General features: G+C 40.5%; 1 protein-coding gene across 3 annotated transcripts in view; it reads right to left on the bottom strand.

The window, feature by feature from the left end:
* LIPH (lipase H) overlaps positions 1-22,856 on the bottom strand; it is a 49,707-nt gene extending 26,851 nt beyond the window's left edge. The window contains exons 1-4 of one of the 3 annotated variants that reach the window (XM_082392981.1): positions 22,217-22,856; positions 7,024-7,391; positions 5,695-5,803; positions 998-1,099 (exon numbers count right to left, since the gene is read on the bottom strand). In XM_082392981.1, coding sequence (XP_082249107.1) covers positions 998-1,099; positions 5,695-5,803; positions 7,024-7,391; positions 22,217-22,265 — 628 coding nt within the window. In that variant the 5' untranslated portion in view covers positions 22,266-22,856. Of the gene's footprint in view, positions 1-997; positions 1,100-5,694; positions 5,804-7,023; positions 7,392-8,803; positions 9,504-22,216 lie in introns of those variants that run through there. The other 2 variants (XM_082392983.1, XM_082392982.1) reach the window with 2 other exon arrangements.
* Positions 22,857-23,018: the final 162 nt, after the last annotated feature.

Raw genomic sequence — 23,018 nt, 5'->3', positions numbered from 1 at the left:
ATTGGTAAATTCAGATGAAGTAAGTTACAGATGAAGATTCTGGGGCTTGGAGGACTTATGGACCAAACATGATACCACCAGAAAGAACCAAACCTGGGATTTGAGTCCACCTCTGCCTTGACTGCAAAGCTTATATTTTTCCTTCAAAATTTGCCCTCTTCAAGAACAAAAAATAAATTACTCTATGCTATCAAGCATTAAAATAGCATTGAGGTACTGCACCTAAGTAAGGTAATACTTTGCAAACTGCATAGTAAGAACACAGCTATTTCACAGAGAAACTTCTTCTAAGGCAAACAATTGCTGAATACCACACCAGAGTGCCCACAATAGGCAGTCAAGTGTGTTTCAGGTGGTTGTATCACAAAGGAGATGTACTATTAAATGTCCACTCTGGTCTGTCCCCTCTGCTCTCCCCCAAGTTCCTACTCCAGCTCTTCTCCCAGACATCTGGATATAAAGACCCATCTGTAACATCAGCCCAACCCCCAAGCCATGTACCCAATCCCAGAAATGAAATCAACACCATGAAAGATAGAAATAGCCAGGAAGATCCACAGAGAGCTAGAGACCTATAGGTGGTTCAGAAATGCTCTGTGTGGAAAGACACAACACTTAAACATATCTTTCAGCTTAAGGTAATAATGACAAAGAACCAACAAAAACAGGGAATCATGCATCCAAACCCAGTTGTACTTATGGAAACATTTGTCCACATGGTGTGCAAATCAGCCCGTCCTTGACTGGTCAAGATGATCACTTTAAAAATAATAGGAGACAACGGGAAACGTACCTCTACTCCATCAGGAGATCCTGGGTGCCTGCATTAAAGCAGCTTCCCTTCAGTATCCTTGTGGATTTGGAAACTTGCCCCGTAGGAAAAGAGGGAATCTAGAGGAACCTGATCCACCCCTGCATGACGATCCCCCTAGGGGGAGACTCTTTAGGAGTTTGGGGGTGAGGGTGTGGGTGGTCACTGACCCACAAGGAATGTTACCATCAATGTCAGAATGGATGACGTCAACGAACTGTGCGTCACCGGGATCTAATCTGTCCTCCGGAGGTCTCCCATTGAATAAAGGGCCTGCAGGGTCCAGACCTGGAAGGAAAACAGAGTCGGCTTGGCAGCCCCACGCCATGGGTCACCTGCAGCCGGGCTTTGGACCCCTGCCCACGGAGATGGCTCACAGGCTGCGGGGCCTCCTCAGGTGGACAAGCACTCACATGCCCATCCTGCTGTGTCAGGCTCCTTTCCGCAGCCCTGTATAGCCTTTTCCCACACTAAAGGTGGTTACCCTCACAGCGCCCCCTGAGAGCTCATCCAGACTCCATCTGGAGGTGTACTATACCTTGTGCAGGGCTCCACGTTAGGGAGTGCACAGACATATGGGGACCAGGGACTGGGATAAACTGGTTCCTCAGGAGAAAAGCATCTAAGGGTGCATATAAAAAGCAGACACTATACGTATCTTTATCTCATTTTAAATAATCCAGAAACTTCACTCAGCTTTTCTTTCTTGTTATTAAAAAAACTCCTTTTTTGTTTCCATTTGTATTCACATTTACCAGCTCACCTGGTCCACATCACAAAGGAGGAAAGGTAGCTATTGTCATCCCCATTTTACAGATGAATGAACTGAGGTTCAGGGAGGTCAAGTGTCTTAGCCAGGGCCACAGCCTCACAATGCAACCACCTCTCTCTGTTGAGCTTTTGATTTCATTGAACTGGGTTTGGCAAACTGAGTGGGAAAGTGTGAGACTCACTGGTCAGGCCAGGTATTAGACTAGGTATGGAAGAGGGAAATTAAGTGGGTGCCAGTTCCTGCAGAATTAACCCACCCCATAAATGCCTGAACTGATTTCTTGCTCTTGGTCAATGTTAGCTGGACATTCCTCACCATTATTATGAAACAGCTGCAAAAACAAGAGAGCAGCTCCTACGATGATGTAACCACAAACTAAAAACGAAACACCAGAGGATCCCAAAGACCTTGCTAACTAGAAACTTACCTGGAGTGACAAAGGTTTCAAGGGATGTCTCTGAGTTTTTAATCTATGAAGGTCATTTTAAATGACATCCCCTATCCCCCGGTGGTATAAAATCCAAGAGATAGCATCTTTGCCTCAGCAGTCCTGGTTCTAGCCCCAATCTCTCCATTTCTCCCTGGCCAACACCCTTGCTTCCTTGAGGCATGTCTTTATCTGCCTCCTAATTTTATCTCCCTCTGTCTCCCCCACCCACCCCACCCGCCAGCTTTTCTTCCTCTTCTGTCTGCTCCCAACTGAAACTGATGTGGGGAGGAGGTGGATCAACACCCAGGTACCCAAGTCCACAGGATATTCTCTGCACAGAATGAGAAACTCATAACCTTGGAAAGACCTTGCTGGGGAAGCCTCCCCCTCCTCACATGAAACAGCATCATTTCCAGTCTGAGAAAATGAACAGTAAGAGCCTCAGTTTATAGCAACCTCCAGATCCACAGCAGATACATTGGCTTACCATATAAAATCCAAACCAGGGCAATTTTGAAAGTGATAAGACTGCTATTAATAATTGTGCCAGGACAGAAGACACAAATGAGGACTGTCACAGTAAACTTGGACATATGATCTCCTTAGAGATAAGTCATAGCAAATGATCAGCTTATACCGTCAGCCAAAAATCACAAACTGCCCTAAAAAAGCTGCATATTTTGTGTGAGCAGAGACCATTGGAGTCAGATGGATGTGACATGGAACCCCAAACCTAGCATTAACCAGCTGTGTGATCTTAAGCAGGTTACTTTACTTCTCTGAACCTCAGTTTCCTTATCTGCAAAATAGAGGTAGAATTAATTGCTACTTCAAAAGACTTACCAAAGCACTCTGGGATCTGAATCCAGAATATTGAAATTATTATAGAATAGAAACAAAAATGACAAAATGGAGCTCTTTCTTGTTGCTCTGTGATAGCCAGAAAAGTGTCTAGCAAGTGATCCCTGGCTTTGATTACAAGATTAACCAGTTTGAGAATTTGATAAAAGCTCTGGACCTCTCCCCAGGACAGACGTCAAACATTTTGCATGCATTTTCAGGGGCCTCTTACTCCCATCCCCAAGGTCACCATGAACTAACTCTCCAAGGCAGTGCCGTCCAATAGAAATATAATGTGAGCCACATATATAATTTAAAAATTTCTAGCAACCACTTCAAAAAAGTAAAAAGAAACAAGGAGGATTGACTTTAATAATACATTTTATCTAACCCAATATAGCAGAAAATTATTTCAACATGTAATCAATATAAAAAATTTGAAAATTTTTAATACCCTTCTTTTGTACCTAGTCTTCAAATTCCAGTGTGTGTTTTGCATTTACAGCACATCTCGATTTGCATTAACAACATTTCAGGTGCTCAGTGGCACATGTGGCTTGTGGCTGCTATATTGGACAACACAGCTTTGTGATCATTTCTTAAAGTATGGTGTTCAGACCACCTGCATCTTCTGGTTAAAAGTACAGACCGCCGGGAATTCCCTGGTGGCCCAGTGGTTAGGACTCCACGCTTCCACTGCAAGGGGCATGGGTTTGATCCCTGGTTGGGGAACTAAGATCCCACATGCCTCGCAGCGTGGCCAAAAAAAAAAAAAAAAAAGGAAGTACAGACTCCTGGACCCCAAGCCCAGAGATTCCAATTCAGCAAGTTGGCATTGTATCCAGCGCCCCAAGGTGATTTTTGCAAGAATCAGATTTAATGTATTATCAAGTGATGTAGGTACTTGAAATGTTTTTAAACCCATTCATTTCTGCCATCTTCTGTTGAGGAAATTAATGAAAAGTAATACCAGGAGATGTGCCTGGAGAGCAAAAGGAGAAGGAAGAGCAGAAAAAAAAAGGGAAATGGAAGAGATGAAGCAGCCTTCTGGTCTAGATAATTAACAAGCAGAATCACCCAGTTCTTGGGAGTTGGGAGGGAATTATGTCCTTGGGTAACAGGCCAAATTCCCGCCCCTCAATCCAGTGATCCCACTCTGGCAGGGCAGTGGAAGGTGAGTGGAGAAGGGAGATGCTTTACCCCTGAAATAGCTCTCAGTAACAGGTGAGATTGACCTTGGGGCTCAGAGAGGATGAGGAGTTGGGAGAACATGGGTCAATCAGAGGAGACAGAAAGTTGAGCTGCAGACTGTTGGCTGAGTCCAGGTCACAGAGCAGGGCCACGTGGGCCCAGGGTGGAAGGGAGGTTGGCTCAGGGAATCCCCATGGTCAGAGGCCAGGTTACATTGCATTCCCATCCAAAGTAGTCGTGGGAACAGGTTCACTGGGAGGCTGAGGAGCAAAATTAGGGGGTAGATAGAATAAGGCAGTGGTGGGCTAGAGCCCCCCAGCACCAGCACTGGAGAGCAGATTTTGCTTATCTCTTCCCAAACTGTGTGGTCAGTGATGTCAGGTCAGTAGCTTGAAATCAGCCACAGTGGGAGTATTTACATCATGGAAATCAACAAATGCTATAAATCTTTTTTTTTTTGAGAGCTGATCAGCTTCTAAACACACCACTGGGAAAAGTCCCAGCTCCCAGAGGAGAAGCTCCCAATAGACAAGGAAAACAAGCACATTTGAGCCATCTGTCCTTTGTACCCATAAGGGAAAATGAATTTATAAAAAGTAAAGACATACTACTTTCTAAAACATTATAGTAATAATTTTAAAAAATTGAAAAAGAGCTTTGCTTCCCTAGGAAAGCAGGTAAATAAGATAAGGGGAACCTTGGCCTTTGGGGTGAAAGTGAGAAAAAAAAAATAGCCAGGAAAAAGAATGTGACCTCAAGTACCAAGGTTAGAAGAGACACCAGCCAATGTGGGGGGGGGGGGTGTATGTGAGAGAGAGAGAGAGATTTAGGGCAGGGGGTGGTGGTGGGGACATGCCCAGGGCCACATGTCAAATTAAGTAGCACATTCAGACCTGTGGCTCTGAAAGGTTACCTCCCAAATGCAGTTGGTTTGAATCATTTACCTCTCCCCTCCCTCCCTCTGTTCACATCTACCTTCCAGATTTCCTAGATTTGGAATGGCTATCTCAATGTAAGGATCGATTCTGGGAAAGGTATGGAAGCCTTGAGTCTCTGAAAGAGAAAGCCTCCCTCAGCCCTTCATCTGTAGCTATGGAAAGTTACAGAACACTAGGCAAATGAACCCAGCAAGGGAATCTTTGTTTGGAATTTCACATGCTGTTGTTTCTGAGGGTTTTTATTCAGCTTTGGCCTGAAAGCCGATCTTCACAGAGGAGGCTCCAGACAACATAATTCCCATCTCATTTTCCTATCATGAGGCTCCAGCTATGCCTGGGGATATATTAGGTATATAGTTCAAACTATCTTGGATTAAATGAAAGGAAGAAGGCTATCTGCTTGGGGCAAAATCCCCATGGGATGTAGCTGTTTTTCTAGCCAGAAGAGAAATAAAGTCACCACCAATCTTTTCTATGGCATATACAATTTACAAAGTGCTTTGCACATATTTTATTAAATAATAAATTTAATATTGCTAAGGTCAATTACTACTATGGTCTTCCCTTTGCACAAGAGGACATTTGCTCAGAGAGGTTAAGTAATTGGAAGAGCTGGCTTTGAACCCAAGGACTAGGATTGCCTGCATCATGCTCCCCCAGGGAACACCCTGAGCAGTCTGGTTACCCTGTGCCCATTCACAGGAAGCCTTACCTGTAATTCTTCCCAGCTGGCCATTGTACATCTTTCCAACAAACCCAGCTACGTGGGCTCCTAGACTTACTCCAATCATGTATATGTCATCCAGAGAAGCTCCTTCTGCCTGGAATTTCAAGAGGTCCATCGTTATAAATTGTGAGGGGCCAAGGAGTTGACAACATCTGGAGAAATTTCCTAACTGTTGACTTCGGAGAAACATTTCTGGGCACCTTATATCCATTCTCTTATTGAAATGTCACAATACCCACACAAACTAAATGCTATTCTTTTGATTATACAGATGAGGAGACTGAGCCCAGGGTTGAAGTCATCTGCCCAAGGTCAGGCAGGGAGGGGGCAGGGCAGAATTCAAACTGGTCTGTCCAACTCCACACTTATGCCTTCACCTTTATGCCATGGTGTCTCCATTCATACTTCTGCTAGAAACCAAGCTGAGACATCCTTAAAACCTTCCCAACTGAGAAGGGCAACCAAACATTTTGATGAACTCCTTTATGTCCATGCTGGCTCAGTTAATGAAGTCACCATGGAGAGGGAAGGAAGGAAAGAAAGGGGCGGGGCACACTAACCATAGTCCTGGGCCAGCCAGTCATGAGTCATTTTAATATTCACTTTCCCAAAGTCTGTGGCTTAAGTAGGAAGCTCATGTAAAATTTATGTCACCCCTGGCCACAGTGGCCACCAGGTGTGACTCTCTGAAGTAGTCCTGATGTCAAGTCACTTTTTTTTTTTTTCATAAAAAGGACAGTTCATGAGATAGATTAAATTAAATAATTTAAGATTTATTTCATCTTTGTAAGTCTTCTGAAAACATAAATCATACTCACACACAAATCGTTCATCAGACCATGTGTATCCGTTTTGGTTTTGGATAATCTGGTCACTAAACTTTTGGCATTTCTAAGAAAAGGAAGAGCTATAGAAGTTGAGGAAACTCTAGGCATTGAAGCCAGGAAACCCCTAGACAGAACCTCTCATACCCATTAGACACCTTTATGTGAGTTAGAAAAAGCTGCCCCTTCCTCAGGACCCTTTGCTGTCATTCACTAGAAAATTATCATAATAGACATATAAATCTACAATGTCTACAATGACAATGGTGCTCTCTTAGATAGGTGCCCTGTGCAGTGCACAACCTGCACAACCATATGCATGGGCCTTGCCTCGGGCCCTTCCCTTCACCTTCCCTGGGGCTTATTCAGATTTGCAAAACATTGCAAAAATAGTCCTTCTGGTCACTGTAGTTATCTCTTGGCTTTAAATATCCAGATAATGAGCCAGTTTCAATTTGGCCCTGAATCATCTAAGAGAATTCTCCCTTACCAGCATTTGGTCGATAAATTCCTTCAAGACTATTGCTACTTTTCTGGTCTTTCTAGAGGCATGGTTGTATATTACAGTTGTAGCTCCTTGATTCCAATCAACAACAACCACGTTCATGTCATCTACAGAGAGCAAACCCTCTACTAAGTCCTCCATCCAAACTGGAGGGGAGCCTGTCGGCCTGAATCCATGGACAGTGAAGATGGTTTTCTTGGTCACGTTCAAGTTCCCCAAAACTGTGGAGTTGATGGCCTGTGCGCAGGTCGGGTTTCTCCTTGTGTAGAGCATCAGCTTCACATTTAGTCCCGTTCCAACCACTGCACTGTGAAAGCTCAGTTTGGTAAATGAAGGACATGTTTCATCTGTGTCTGAAAATAAAAATTAGATGGCATTGTGACAGTTCTTTCCTTAGTTGGGCATCAAGCAAGAGTGCTGTCCTACACTCTTTGGAGTTCTTTCTATGTGCCTCACGGCACCTAGCAAGAGGCTGGATCTAGTTGAATGAAGTTGCAAAGTCAGACCTGATTCGGAGTTCATAAGTAGTAACTTCTTTTTCACTAAGAAAACCATTTTTCCAAATCCTACCGTCTTTCAACGTCTAACCCAAAAGTCACGTCAACGAAGCCTTCTCCGACTCTCCCAGCCATAATTACTGTCTGTCCTTCAACCCAGAACTCCCCAAACCCCTCTATGTGCCACACTGACAGCACAATGAAGACATTTTCAGGGATGTATTATGGGTATTTCTGTACATATGTGTCTATCCCACTAGACCACAGTTTCCTTGAAATGGTGCCTTGTAATCTTGTGTATCCCTCACAGTGCCCAGCACATGGTAGAGGACTCAATAACAGAATCTGTGGGGTCCAAGCATCTCTTTCCTTGTCTATAGCACCCACCTGGGATGGTGGTAGAGAACATGATGTGCCTTGCCCTGCACCTTTCAGAAGCATCTGAAACTGTTAACCATGGTGGCCTTTCTTGGGCTCTCTCTCTCCTTCTTTGCTCAAGCACCACCTTTAGCATATGTCCTGCTGACTAGGCTCTAAGAATGGAAAGGCTGGGGATGTAATGGGAACAGCTTAAGATGAGCTGAAAGTAAGGGAATGTTTTATGGCAGAAAGTAAGAGAGTGTTTAAAAACATGTTATAGGGACATAGGAACCAGCTTAAAGGGGCTTCTGCTGGCCAGATCTGGGATAACTTGAGGACAAAATAATTAAGGAGAGTAATGAATGATAGGCCTTTGAAAACCAGGAATCCATGATTCCATAACAAATAAATACATAAATAAAGAAACATGGAGAAGAGAGGAGGACTCTTACAATATAATGCTGAATGCAAACTGATAAATGTGGAATGCATGCTGGAGTGGAAATTCATCATTTTGCAACCATAATAACAAAGATTGGTTAGGCAAGAATCATCAATGGATGCTAAACTGAGGTTGGGGTGGGGATGTGGATCTTGAGGAGGAGCATGATATTTGTACGGTTTTAAAGTGTCTCCCACAGGGACTTCCCTGGTGGTCCAGTGGGTAAGACTCCATGCTCCCAATGCAGGGGGCCCAGGTTCGATCCCTTGTCAGGGAACTAGATCCCACACGCATACCGCAACTAAGAAGTCCGCACGCCACAACTAAAGATCCCGCATGCTGCAACTAAGACCCAGCACGACCTAAATAAATAAATATTAAAAAAAAAATAAAGTGTCTCCCACAGATTGCTCATTAGAGATTAGGCAAGAAATAGTAACTGTAAGATCGAGAAAGTGAACAATACCTTGACAAGGTTATCAAACTTGACATCACCAATGAGGAGCAGATGGATATCATGTGCCTATAGCTGTAATGCACTGGGAAGGACACAGCTTCACCTGTGAAGTGTTCTAGTAGGGAATGCATAGCTGGAATCTAACCATGAGGAAAAATCAGACAAACATAAAATGAGGAATATTCTATTTTTTAAAGAAAGAACCTGTATGCTTAAAAAAAAAAAAATCAATGTCATAAATGACAAAGAAAGACTGGAAATGTTCTACATTAAAGGAGACTAAGGCTTCCTTGGTAGTGCAGTGGTTAAGAATCCGCCTGCCAATGCAAGGGACACGGGTTCGAGCCGTGGTCCAAGAAGATCCCACATGCCGCGGAGCAACTAAGCCCGTGTGCCACAACTACTGAGCCTGCGCTCTAGAGCCCGCACGCTGCAACCACGGAAGCCCGCACGCCTAGAGCCCGTGCTCCGCAACAAGAGAAGCCACCGCAGTGAGAAGCCTGCGCACCGCAACAAAGAATAGCTTCCGCTCACCACAACTAGAGACAGTCTGCGTGCAGCAATGAAGACCCAACGCAGCTAAAAATAAATGAAAAAAAAAAAAAAAGTAAACCTCTGATCGACATTGGTATCCAGACACAATAATATGATGATTGGGAGGACTATTTTTTTAATTATAATAATAATTATTATATATTATTATTACTATTATTGTGACCCCCCCCCCCACATCCTGCTTGATTGAGAGAGAACAGCCAAGTACGAGGTGAACTGGAGCAGCAGACAATCCCTAGCTCCAAGCTGGAAATGGCCTTTTAGGATTTTCAGGAGAGGGGGCAAGGCCCTAACCATGACCATTCTTCAGGAGAGGGAACAGACTGGGAAGACAGTTGACTTGCAACTGGCCCAAAAAAAGACAAGAGTGCCTTGGGAAACATCTGTTCTGACTTCTTCCAATAAGAATTTAGGAACCATTTGCCCTGGGCCCCTATTCTCAGTGAATCTGCACTTGCACACCCAGGAATTGCTCCTCCCTTATTCTGAGCCTCAGAGTGGCCTTCATCCTGGGGGCTCTACCTTTCCTTCACAACCTGGGTCCATTCATGGATACTTTTACTTGAAACTTCTTGCAAAGGCTCTGGTACTTAGGAGTGAGTGAACTTCCAAAACAGAATGAGCAAAAGAAGCTCAAATAGAAGGTTAGAAATTAAGGAGGCTTTGAAATGCCTCACCCTAGAAAAGATGTGGCTAAAAATTGAGCCCCAAAGTCACACATTCCTCCTTTTACTCTGTACTATCCAGTAGATTGTGCAGTAAAGCATGCTCACAATGTAAATACTGTCTTTTTTTCTTTTTTTCCTCAGCTTTATTGAGATATAATTGACAAATAATATTGTGTAAATTTAAGGTGTACAATGTGATGATTTAATATATATATTAAGAAATGATTACAACAATAAGGTTAGTTAACACATTCATCTCACGTAGTTAACTTGTGTGTGTGCGTGTGTGTGTGTGTGTTTATGTGTGTGAGAGGAGAACATTTAAGATCTACTGCCTTAGCAAATTTCAAATATACAATACAGTATTGTTAACTATAGTCACCATGCTGTGCATTAGATGCCCAGGACTTATTCAGCTATGTAAATATTTTCTCCATCTGTTGGCCCCTTTCATTTTTCTCTTCCTGTAGATCACTTGCCCCAGGTGAACACGGACTGAAACTTATCTGGTGCTTGTAGAGCAAGTCCCAGAGTAAATAATTGACTGTTCAATTAGTCATTTTATTGGACAGGAAGAGTCACAGGGTAGGGCTGAGCCTCTGGGTCTTAGACATCAGTAAAACTGGGTTTTGTTCCTGGTTGTGTGACTGACTCACCAGGTGGCCTGGGGAAATTAAGTCATCTTTCACTTGCTACCTACCTGCCCAAGAAATTTATGCGGCAGAAATTAATTATGAATGAGGTCATACTGGAAAAGATAGAGATCCCTTTCCAAAGAAGGGGACTGCTTAATTACTAGGGTTTGTTCATTTTGAGCCAATTGAGCAATATTATGTCAATGTGTCATAAACCATGTGTCTGAGTACTTGGAAGGCTCAGAGATGCATCCTGAAGTTTGGGGCCAGAGCTATTTTTCAGCAGAAACTGCCAACTTTAATGACTATGGAATGGTTCAACCAATCTTTTTGGCTTGCTGAGTCCTTACTAGAAGCCCTTAAAATTGACAGTTACAGAAAGGAAAGAAGGGCAGAACAAATGGGTTTTTATTTTTCATTTGATAGAACCACTGTGACTTCAAGTATTTTTAAATGTCTTAGTTATTTTTATAACAGCATTGTGCTCTGGAAAAGGCCATTGCTTTTGCTATGTGGATTGCCCTGTCTCTCTTTTCTTTGTTTTATTCCGTTTATATTTTCTTTCTCATACTGGGATGTTTATAGCCTGCTTTAATTTTTTCTGGGATTGACCTTTATAACTTTATATGAAACACTTAAATCTCTATTTCATGGGATTTCAATGTGTAGCCTGTAGGTCAGAAATAGACTACATGCAGAACTGCTCCAGACTTAGCAATATTTATTCAGATTTATTTATCCTCCAACGTGAACTCCTGGCCAGGAGTTTTGGGCACCTGGAAACTGTATTTCAGACTGTTGTAGGGCATATTTTTAACTTCTGCCATGTGTCCTGCTGCTGACCTTTGTCAGAACAGTTGTCTTTCCTTATTCTGCTCCAGTCCTTGCTTTAGTAACTCGAGACAGTATCTAATGACCCTCTGTTATAAATGATGAGGGCCTTAGCACACTCAATACTTCTCCCCTCTACCTCCTGATTTTTATTAGTTATAAAATTACTTTTAGTTCATCTGGTGATTCCTTTTTTAGTTTAAAAATAAAATTTAAGGCTCTATTTCCTAGCGTATCAATCACAGAGAGCTTCTGTTCTAGTTACTGTATCTATTCTAGCTCCTCATTCCCTACCAAGAAAGATAAGAAAGTCACTGCACTTGTATTGCCTCCTGTATTGTATATCCTTCTTGACCTCTTCTTCAGAACACACACATACACACACACTCACACAAACACTGTCAAAATACAGTCAATCCTCTTTATTCGTGAATTTCATTCTTGTGAATTCACCTACTCGTTAAAATTTATTGGTAACACCCCAGAGCAAGAATTTGTCACCCCTGCTCCGCATCCCGGTAGTTTGGGCGTGCCTCATCCAAGGGACATCCACTCCACTCCCCAGGAAGGAGGGCCGCCCCCTCTCTCCTTTTCCCTTCAGTGGTTTCTCTCCCTCCTCTTCCTCCCTGGTGGCAGATACACCCTGCCACTTGGGGAGAGGTCAGCAGGGGACCTCTGGTTTGCATTAGGAGGAGAAAACGATTCGACCTGCACTTTTCTCAAATCCAACTATGCCAACAAGAAAGCTGATACTTTTAGCCCTGGGTCAATTTCTCAGTTGGTTGAAACCCAGACGGAAGAGGAGTGTGATGGCCACTCAGACCTCAGCAACAGCCTGGGAGCCCTTGAGGGCCAAACCTTTCTTATTTTTAATAAATAAAAAAATTACATAATATTTAATACATTAAAAGAAGAATGCAGAATATCTGTGATAAAGCACAGCAATAAACACTCTACCTAAGAACTAAAATAAAACCCAAATGTATTTGTAACCCCCAAAATCAGTACTTGAGGGGCTTTTGCAGTTATTCACAGCTAGGTGCTGAGTGGCAAAAAATCTAAGTTGCCCCACACATCACTCTCAGCTGAGATCAAACACGGCGACACTTTGCCTTCTTGTTTCAGCTCTCATAGCAAATGTCCTTTACTTGGCCTCTTACTGCCATGTTTTTTGCTTCTTGTGCCTTTTCTTGGTGATTTCACTGTTTAAAATCCCCCAGACATAGTCCTCAAGTGCTGGCTGGCATTTCTAAACTCATGAAGGCTGTGACGTACCTTACAGAGAAAATGTGAGTGTGAGATAATTTTGTTCAGGTATGAGTTATAGTGCTGGCCATGAGTTCAATGTTAGCAAATCAACAATATATATTGGGACTTCCCTGGTGGTCCAGTGGGTAGGACTCCACACTGCCAATGCAGGGGGCCCTGGTTTGATCCCTGGTCAGGGAACGAGATCCTGCATGCATGCCACAACTAAGAGTTCGCATGCCACAACTAAGGGCCCGCATGCTGCAGCAAAGATCCTATGAGCCACAACTAAGACCTGGAACAGCCAAAATAAATTAAGTAGATAAATGAATAAATAAATAAATAAATAAATATTAAAAAAACAAAACAAAACACTATATATAAAATAAGGTGTCTTTAAATAGAAACACACATAAAATAAGATTATGTATTGATCAGTCAACTAAAATGTCATAAGCAGAGGCTCACAGGAACCTAACCGTATATTCCCTCTAAGAGCAATGGTTCAGTAACTGCTACTTCAGTGCTTGTAGCGCCTTTACAGAACATGATCTACTGTGAATAAAGATGAAGTGTATATAAAAATTATCTTCTGGGATCATATTTCCCTGGCTATGTAGTTTTAGTTCTATAATATATGAGATTATTGCTCACAGTGAGTCCTTTTCCTAGCCTTCTCCATTCACCCCTGGGTGACTGGCTCTTGCTGTCTTTTCAAGATGGGCTAGTGGATGGTCCTTCACCCATCCCCAACTCTGCTCATGGGATGAGAAACTTGAGTGGGGGACAGAACCAGCCTCAGGAATGAGCTGCTCTTGGCTTAACCCTCAGAAGCTCTGGGACTGGTAGAAACTCTTGGTTTCTTCAATAGGACAATTTTATCGTTTTTCTTTTGTTCGATTGTTTGGAGACATTCCTGGATGCAGTTTGGTTAGTTATAATTAAAGTTGACTCTTTTCTTTTTTTTTCAATTAAAAAAAAAAGCGGCTAGTGGGTAATTTAGTTCCTAAGTTTATTCATATCTGTAAATGAATTCCTTGGCCTAAATGATGCCCTGGCTTTAAATATGCGTTCCTACTTCCTTCTTGTGTTGAATTCCACTCCAGAGAACTTTTCCCCTTAAATGTTACTTGTCTTTTTCCTACCACAAACTTGAAGCATTCTTTCCTTTTCTGAAATAACTTCCCCCACTAGCACAGAAGCTCCAAGATGACTGATCTGTTTGTCTGTTTATCCATTCTTATGTTCCCAGTGCCAAGAACAGAACCTGGCTCGGAGTTGGCTTCAATAAATGTTTCCTGAATAAATGAATATCAATCTGTTAACGCATTATTCAGCCATTCAGAATGAGCCATATAAATACTATAAGGAGTGTATTATGTAATGTTTATAAAATAAATGAAGTATGAAATGGCATATGCATTACGACTGAAACTATGTAAAAATATATCTGCAGGTGACAAGGCCTGGAAAATCATATGCAAACAACAATGGGTCATGCACTCCACTTCCAATGTTCTTTGTTTAAAATTGCCTCAGGTTATTAACCCTTTTCCTCTCAGAATTAATAACATTTTAAAAAGAAAACATTACATTTATCTTATTTTGGACCATGTTACAAGTTAGTTTAAGCACCTCTGAGGGCAAGAACTGTATTGTTTTTAGTCTAGTATTGCGTCCCCAGCACCAAGCTCAGGAACTTGTCTTGTCTTTGGGACTGAAATTCTCAGGCAGTTTGGAGAACATGCAAGGACTAGATATATGTGAGTAGCAAATTTGTTAAATTGCTTCACCCTCGTAAATATAGTTCTTCACATTTTACTTTATGTTGGTATTACTAAAATGATTAACTACTATGTATGCCTTCAGAAAGCAAACCTCTTGTTGGTTATTTTGTTGTTTTGTTACAAAGTCAAGTTTGCTTAGAGTTAGTATTATTAACAGCCCAATCAAGAACTACAGAACGTGTTAAACTGGTTTCTAAACCTTAACCTCTTCTTCTAGAGTTTATTTGAAACAGGAGAAACTCTGCCTTTCTTCTTCAGACTACTTTGAAATTCAATCCCTCTGAAATGCTGTTTCCTGTTGACAACTGGAAAATTACAATTGGATGGGTGATGTCTGCCATCCCGTGATGAATTCAGATCCCTATGTAGGGCAGGCCTGATTATCATTTACTGTCTTCCCTCTGTTAAATTAAAAGAAACATATTCAAGTAGGATGTCAGGGAAATCTGGCTATAGCATCTTCAGATATAACATATTTGTGCCTGAGATATTTTCTTATAATCCAATGCATGACTGCCCACGGGCCAAATCCAGCCATGCTCATTAGTGTATCGCCTATAGCTGTTTTCCTCCTATAAGGCAAAGATGAGTAGTTTAACCCGTGACCACTGGTCCACAAAGCTGGAAATATTTACTATCCGGCTCTCTACAGAAGAAGTTTGCCAACCCTGGTCTAATGTCTTAAACAAAAACACAACACAATTTTGGAAAGAGCTTGGGTTTTGGAGACAGACCTAGGTTTGTGGTTCAATTCCATTGCCTACTAGCTATGTGACCTCTGGTAATTAATTACCCAACCTCTCTAGGTCTCAGTTTTGCATGTGTAAAATGATCATAATAGTGACAATCTGTCAGGCAGTGCTTTGCGGAGCCATATTGAGCCCAAGGCAAAAGAAAAACCACACCATATAAATATACATATTTATATAAATATATATTTATCAAAATATCCTCCCATATTTTAAAACAAGTGAAAAATAGACCTTCATTATTTAATCTGTTCATAAACCATTGTCAACCCTTATAAACTGTCTAGCAACGAAGTGAGTTGTCATGGACCCAGGAATTCCAGCCAAGTGGAGATAATTTTTCCTGTTGTACAATAACACAGACTTGTAAAACAATCAATAGTATATCTTGTTAAAATTTTTGACATTTTGTTCATCATATATTTGCATTGATTTTGATCTTTTAAAAATATTGCATTAAAATATCATCTATGCATTATAATATACATTATTAATGATATGCAGATTATTGTTTGCATTAAACATTAAATGATAGTAAAATATTATTTATATATTAAAATATCACTTAAATGTTGCATTAAAATATCACAAAAATAAAATATTTTTATTGCATTAAAATGTCATAAATATGACTGACGTTGATGACTATTTTGATGTCCCTTCCACCCTTAAATTTTGCACCTAGTGAGTGCCTCACTTGCCTCACTGTAATCCCAGCCCTGCCGTCAGGACTGATGTGAGAATGAGAGAAAATGCCTATGAAGTATCTAAAGCATTACAGGATGCATAATAGATGCCAAAAAGCTAGTAATTGATGATGATGTTGATGATAAGTTGGGTTAGTAGTATCGATCTTGTAGGGTTGTTATGAAGGCTAAATAAAATAAGTAAATCACAGTGTGGGATTTGATATAAAATAAGTGCTCAATAAATTCCTTCCTTCCATCATTTTTTTTTTTTTTTTTTTTTTTTTGGCTGTGTTGGGTCTTTGTTGCTGCACTCGGGCTTTCTCTAGTTGCAGAGAGCAGGGGGTTACTCTTTGCTGTGGTGAACGGGCTTCTCATTGTAGTGGCTTCTCTTGTTGCGAAGCACGGGCTCTAGGTGAGTGGGCTTCAGTAGTTGTGGCTCGTGGGCTCTAGAGCACAGGCTCGGTAGTTGTGGCACATGGGCTTAATTGCTCTGCGGCATGTGGGATCTTCCTGGACCAGGACCCGAACCCATGTTCCCTGCATTGGCAGGCGGATTCTTAACCACTGTGCCACCAGGGAAGTCCCCCTTACAATATTTTAGTTTCCTTAATCCAACCAAGGATTTGGAAAAGGGAAGCTTTATTAGCCAGTATACAGGTGACAGTGCTTCTCCCTGGCCAAAGAACTGTTTGTTTCTGGCTGTGTCATTAACAAGGTAAAACAAACAACCTATTTGGGTCATAAGTTTTCTCATATTAAAATGAGGTGTTGGTTCCTCATTCCTTAGCCATTTAGCTAACTCTAGCATTCCTTTTAGAAATGAAATTCTAAGATCTGCAAACTAACTTATTTGAAAGGATGCCTCTGGCATCTACTTAAGAAAACAAATTTCCAGGACTTTCTTACGAACCAAAGACAACCCTAATCTAAAAAAATTAATATATCAAGAAATCTCCTTTTTCTTAAATTTTAATTAAAAGACCTGAAAATAACCATACTTTACTCTTGTAATTAGAATATTGGTCAGATAGGTGTTTTCCCACCTTTATATCAAGCAGGGTTTTTTTGCTATTAAATACCTGTTAGTTAACAAACATGGTTCCACATGCTACAATAAGGATGAGTCTTGAAAACAATACGATAAGTGAAAGATGCCAGTCACAAAAGACCACATATTATATGACTCTATTCATATGAAATGTCCAGAATAGGGAAATCTATAGAGACAGAAAGTAGATTAGTGGTTGCTTAGGGCTACGGGATGGGAGGAGATGGAGAGATGGGGTGCAATAGTTAAAGGGTACTGGGTTCCTTTTTGGGGTCATGAAAGTGTTCTAAAATTGACTGGTGACAGTTGCACATATCTGTGAATATATTAAAAAACACTTTAAGTGGGTGAATTGTATGGTATGTGTATTACATCTCAATAAATCTGTTTCTTAAAAATGGCTCCTGTAATTTCATCCTTTCATGGAAAGAGTGAAAAAAAAAAAAAAAGACGAAAAGTCTTTTGGAGGTGACTGGGCAGAAGTTTCCCTTTTTCTGTCGCAATCAAATCAGGCTCCCAGTTTTCCAATTTGTTTTCTTTCCCCTTGGAAACTGAGGTTGATAGACCTTCATTTTCTACCACTGCAGGATAAATAAAGCACCCCTGCCCCTCCGCCACCCACTCTGGTCAGTCTGTTGGCTGTGAGGGAGGGATTGTAGCTGTTCCTGTGCAAAACAAATCACTCTTATTCTTCAGACTTAGGGATTAATATAGCTGTTATTTTGTTTTACCTTTACCACATAAAATTGGGTTGGTTAGACAAAATGTCCTCTTGGTTGGAAAGATTATCCCTAGCTTTTATCCACCAGCTATGTTTCTTTAGGCTACAACCAAGAAAACAGGGAGACATTTGTTTCCCTAGATTGACTTATTTTATATGAGTCCCAGTTGGATAGAAAAGTGTGATTCCCTCAGACTGATCACTGACAACCTTGCTTCCTTTCTGATGAAACTTCCAAGGGATCCTTTGGCTCTGTATTCACAAGACACACTGCCCTGCAGCTAAATAAAGCTGCCCATGCTATCTCAGAGTCATGCTCGGTTCTGGCTTTTTAGCTTCTACCTGCCTTTGGAGGAACTGATTTCAGCTCCCACAACTCTGATTGGGGGAAAACTCCTGCAGAAAGAGGAAACTCCTCATTCATATCCAAAGAGGTGTCTGTGAAGAGAGAAGATGGAATTGTAGATAGAAATAAGCTACCAATGAAGCAATTGTGAGTGGGGCGAGAAGAGAGATGGTTCTGAGATTCTATGAGAGTCAATGAGCAAAACCTCTCAATATGGCCGAGTCAGTTTATTAAAAATGAAAGTATCAGTTTCTCTCAGACCCATGGTTGGTGAAGTTTAGTCTACTAATCTCCAACCCCCAGTGACAGCGGTGTAATTCCACCTAATTTCACCTTGCTGCCTCGTATCCAGTCAGGAAGTAAAACAGGCAGGGCCCTGACTTACACTTCTTTCATGTCAAGTTTTGGGCTCCGAGGTGGGCTCAAGCTCTCATTCTCCCCACCTCCAAACATGACGCAAAAGTGTATGAATAACTTCTTTAGAACAGAGGTCCACAGACAGGTATATTGACTCGATGTAGCCTGAAAATATTTACTGAGATTCAGACCTAGATTAAGGGATACACTGTTGAGTATTTTGCCTGCCGGGTGGTGGATGCCAGTCAGTGACCAGGACACACAGCTCACCACGTGTTAACTGATGGAGCTAGGAGCTTTCCAGAAACCCACGTTTGCACACACTCTTAGGCTTGCCTGAAAACACTGTTCTGCAGGAACTTCCAAATGTCTCAGAAATAAACATCTCTTTAGCCCAGAAACTTTGACTTGGAGACATTAGAAAATGAGCTGGACTCCTACTTTGAAGAAAGAAGGAGAAGGGGGAGGTGACATGTCCCTACAATGAAATTCTATTGACTTTTTTTTTTAATCTGAAAAGTTTATTTTTTTTACGCAGAGAACCACACTGAATTTGGCACTAAAAATCCATCCTGAGCCAGATTGTGACGGGTTCACAGTTGGCCAGAGCTAAAACTGCTGGAATATCTTTGTTTCTCTTTTACCCAAGGCAGAGACAGGCAAGAAGCATACGGGCCAAATGCCCTCTTGGTTAGAAGGACATCTTTGCTTTTAACCACCAGCTTGTATTTCTTTAGGATATAACCCAGAAAACAAATGAGATGCCTGATTTCCTCACTCTCATCTCTTAATCATGTGCATAAATATGCACATTCACACTCCACCCCCTCACTCACCTTTGTCTCCTCTGTGTTGGAGAAGGATGAGTCACACACACACACACACAGAGTTATAAATCAACCTGAAGAGAGCTTCCAATATCCGAGGAAACAATTCTCTCTCTAATTTTGACACTAAGCTATTTTCTCTAGGAAAATATCTACCTAGTTTTACACAAGTTGCCACAGGACAAAATACCAATGGCAGAGTAACTTTTAAAAATACTTATGACAGGGACTACCCTGGTGACGCAGTGGTTAAGAATTTGCCTGCAGAGGACACCGGTTCAAGCCGCAGAGCAACTAAGCCCCTGCACCACAACTACTGAGCCTGCGCTCTAGAGCCCACAAGCCACAGCTACTGAGCCCGCGTGCCACAACTACTGAAGCCCGCGCGCCTAGAGCCCATGCTCCGCAACAAGAGAAGTCACCGCAATGAGAAGCCCACACACTGCAACGAAGAGTAGCCCCCGCTTGCTGCAACTAGAGAAAGCCCGCAGGCAGCAACGAAGACCCAACGCAGCCAAAAATAAATAAATAAATAAATTTAAAATAAATAAATAAAATACTTATGACAAGCAGCCTTAATTTAGAAGAATACTTATCAGCCTGTGTTCCTTGAACCACCTACAAACTGAAAAACCTTGTGAGTTTGTTTGAAATGCAGATTCCAGGACCTCACCCCAGACCCAGAGTTTGGATCTCTGGAGATAGTCTCTGCATTTTTAGCAAATTCCCCAAATGATTCCAGTGCACACTAGAGTTTGCTAGCCATTGCTTTGTACACTAGTAAGAGTACGGCAAACATTCCTATCATGATTTCACAAAGGTTAGAACAACAAAATAAAAATCTCTGAAAGTAAGTGACTTGTATTCTTGGGATTACAAGGATTACAAGTCCTAATTTTTGGATTGCAAGCCAAGGAAGGGAAAAACAAAAAGTCAATGTATTTGTGATCGATAATTTCTGCATATTATTCAACACCCTCCCCCAAGAAAGTTCTCAGTTCAAGGTTTTGCAGATACTGAAAGTACAGATTTAGCTTAAAGCTATAATTATGTTTTTTATATTTTTTCTTTCTAGCTATGGAAGTTTATTGTGATGTATATCTATCTGCTTAGATTCTATCATGCAGCAGTGGGTCTTATGGAATGACTTAAAACAAGACTTTTCTGATGAGATAACATTAAGTAAAAAGGCAGGTCAATGGTTACCAGGGGAAAGGTTGGGGAGGGATAAATTGGGAATTTGAGATTAACTGATACACACTACTATATATAAAATGGATAAACAAGGACCTATTGTATAGCACAGGGAACTATATTCAGTATCTTGTAATAACCTACAATGGAAAAGAATCTGAAAAAGAATATATATATATATGAACTGAATCACTTTGCTGTACACCTGAATCATTGTAAATCAACTATACTTCAAATTTTAAAATTAATTTAAAAATACATTTTTTTAAAAAGGCAGGTCACAAAAAATTAAGTTCCAGCTTTGTAAACTGAGATATATAATGGGAGACTGGAAGAAAGTACTCACAAATTACCGTCAGGTTTTTGTGTGAAGGTTAGTTCCCACTCCCCTTAAGCTATCTCTAAATTTATTTTATTTTTTAAAATTTTAGGGACTTCCCTGGCAGTCCAGTAGTTAAGACTCCGTGATTCCACTGCAGGGGACAAGGGTTTGATCCCTGGTCCCCTCAGGGGCCAGGGATCCCCCATGCCTCACGACCAAAAAAAAATTTTTTTTTAAGTGATAATACACACAAATTTTAAAACGTTGAATTCTCAATTTAAAATATCATCACTAGTTTAATTTTAACTTACTATTAAGTCAACTTCAAAAGCACAAATTAAGAAAAAGTTATTTATAAGCCTGAAATCCTAATACAACTATATTAATTTTCCATTTCCCTTCTAAACTTTATTTACAGGTATACACACATGATTTTTGCATAGTTGTAATCTTAGTTTATCCACAAAATTGAGTTCTGCTTTTTTGACTTTGCATTATGTTATAAACATGTTTGCACATTTCTGCATAGCTTCAGAATTATTTTAAAGGCTACATATTTTTAAAAGTTGTTACACTGTACTTTATCCATTCCTGTATGTAGGAACATTTCTGCTGTATCTAGTTTTAACTTATTATAAATAACAGAGTTAGAATCATTCTTTGTATATAGGTTCTTTGTTTTTCTTTTACAAGATATTTCTTTAGAACAAATTCCCAGCAATGGTTTTACTAGTTTCAAAGGGCATGAACATTTTTATGGGTCCTAATATATAACATACTTCCCTTCAGAAAAATTGTACCAGTCTTCATTACAGTAAACTATGTGAAAAAGTACTGGATTCCTAAAAAGCTGAGAAGTGTTGAGCTTTTCTTTAAAAAAAAAAAAAAAGCATTTCACTTTATTTTTATTACCTTGCTGTGTACATTACTGTTTTAATTTTTATTTCTCCATTATGATTAACAATTTTAAGTAATCAATATGCCAGGCACCATTCCAAGAGGTTTACACATATAAAATCATGGTTTTTTAAATAAAAATAATTTAAATAAACATGATGCATTAAAGCTGTAAAAACCTGTCCTCTCTGTATTAGATATTATAGTAAAATAAAATTTAAAATTCTCATAAAATAAATGATCTTATTTCATAGAAGTGGAAAGGCACAGAAAAATGAACTATGAAAGAAAAAATACTAGATTTTTCAGCACATTTAAGTTTTGTACATCAGAAGAACAGGCCAGTTCCAAGGAATAATAGTTTCTTTTACTACTGAAGAAAAATAAAGTTTTTTCAGAATTCGAAATTTCATTTAATCCATATCTTCTTTCCTGAAAAATCGCTGTGTGAAACTTAAAAAGTCCAGTGAAGGAACTGGGATGATAGAATGACAGTTATACTAAATATTTTTTAAATAATTAAGAAAGCCATTCAATAAATGACCAACCTGGTCTCACCAAGCACATCAAACTGATGAGGAAGTATAATCTCAGCATATGGAAACTGGAGACAGTGTGTGTCGCATTCACAAGAAGAATGATTTCCTTCCCAGAACCTTAGACTCTCCCCTCAGAGAGAGCTCAAATAACTAACCCAAAGGTGTGGTGACAACAGGAAGTTCCCAAGAGACCGCAGGCGGGTCCCAACCCTTTCAGGCTATGTGACTCCTCCCCTTTTCAATAAAAGGTCAGGTACATTTCTGCTTACACGATTTTATGCATATCTTGATATTATGTATGTGCAGAATGATGAGTTCAAAATAGTTTCATTCTTTGTGGGCGGTTTATTAGCCGTTTGGCTTGGTGTGTTGAAATCAAGTGTGATTTGAGATATTTTCCCCTCTTGTTTTTGTGAATGAAACAAATCCAGTTAGTCTTCTGTTGACCTGTGTATACAAAACTACTTTTTGTGTTTATTTACACACTTATTTCTCAGAGGGCAGTCTTTAGATTTTATTAAGAACATTTTAAGTCTAATCAAGTACCTATATTTGTAAAAATATGCTTCAGATTAAAGGCAACTTTTAAAATGGTACTATATATCTTTATTTTTATTTTTTCCCATCTCTCTCTTAGTTCTTCTTCTTCCTTCTTCTTCCTCCTCCCCCTCCCCCTCCCGTCCCCCTCCCCTCCCTTCTTCCTCCTCCCCTTCTTCTCCTTCTCCTTCTTCTCCTTTTTCTTCAAGGAAAAATAGATGAAAAAGCTTTAAATAGAGAACTAGGCCAGAATCCATCCACCTCAAATTTGGAA

Source organism: Balaenoptera borealis (assembly GCF_965194805.1).
Source record: "Balaenoptera borealis genome assembly, chromosome: 5".
Lineage (NCBI taxonomy): Eukaryota > Metazoa > Chordata > Mammalia > Artiodactyla > Balaenopteridae > Balaenoptera > Balaenoptera borealis.
Note: the sequence above shows the minus strand (reverse complement) of the source record. Positions and strands in the feature narration are given on the sequence as shown.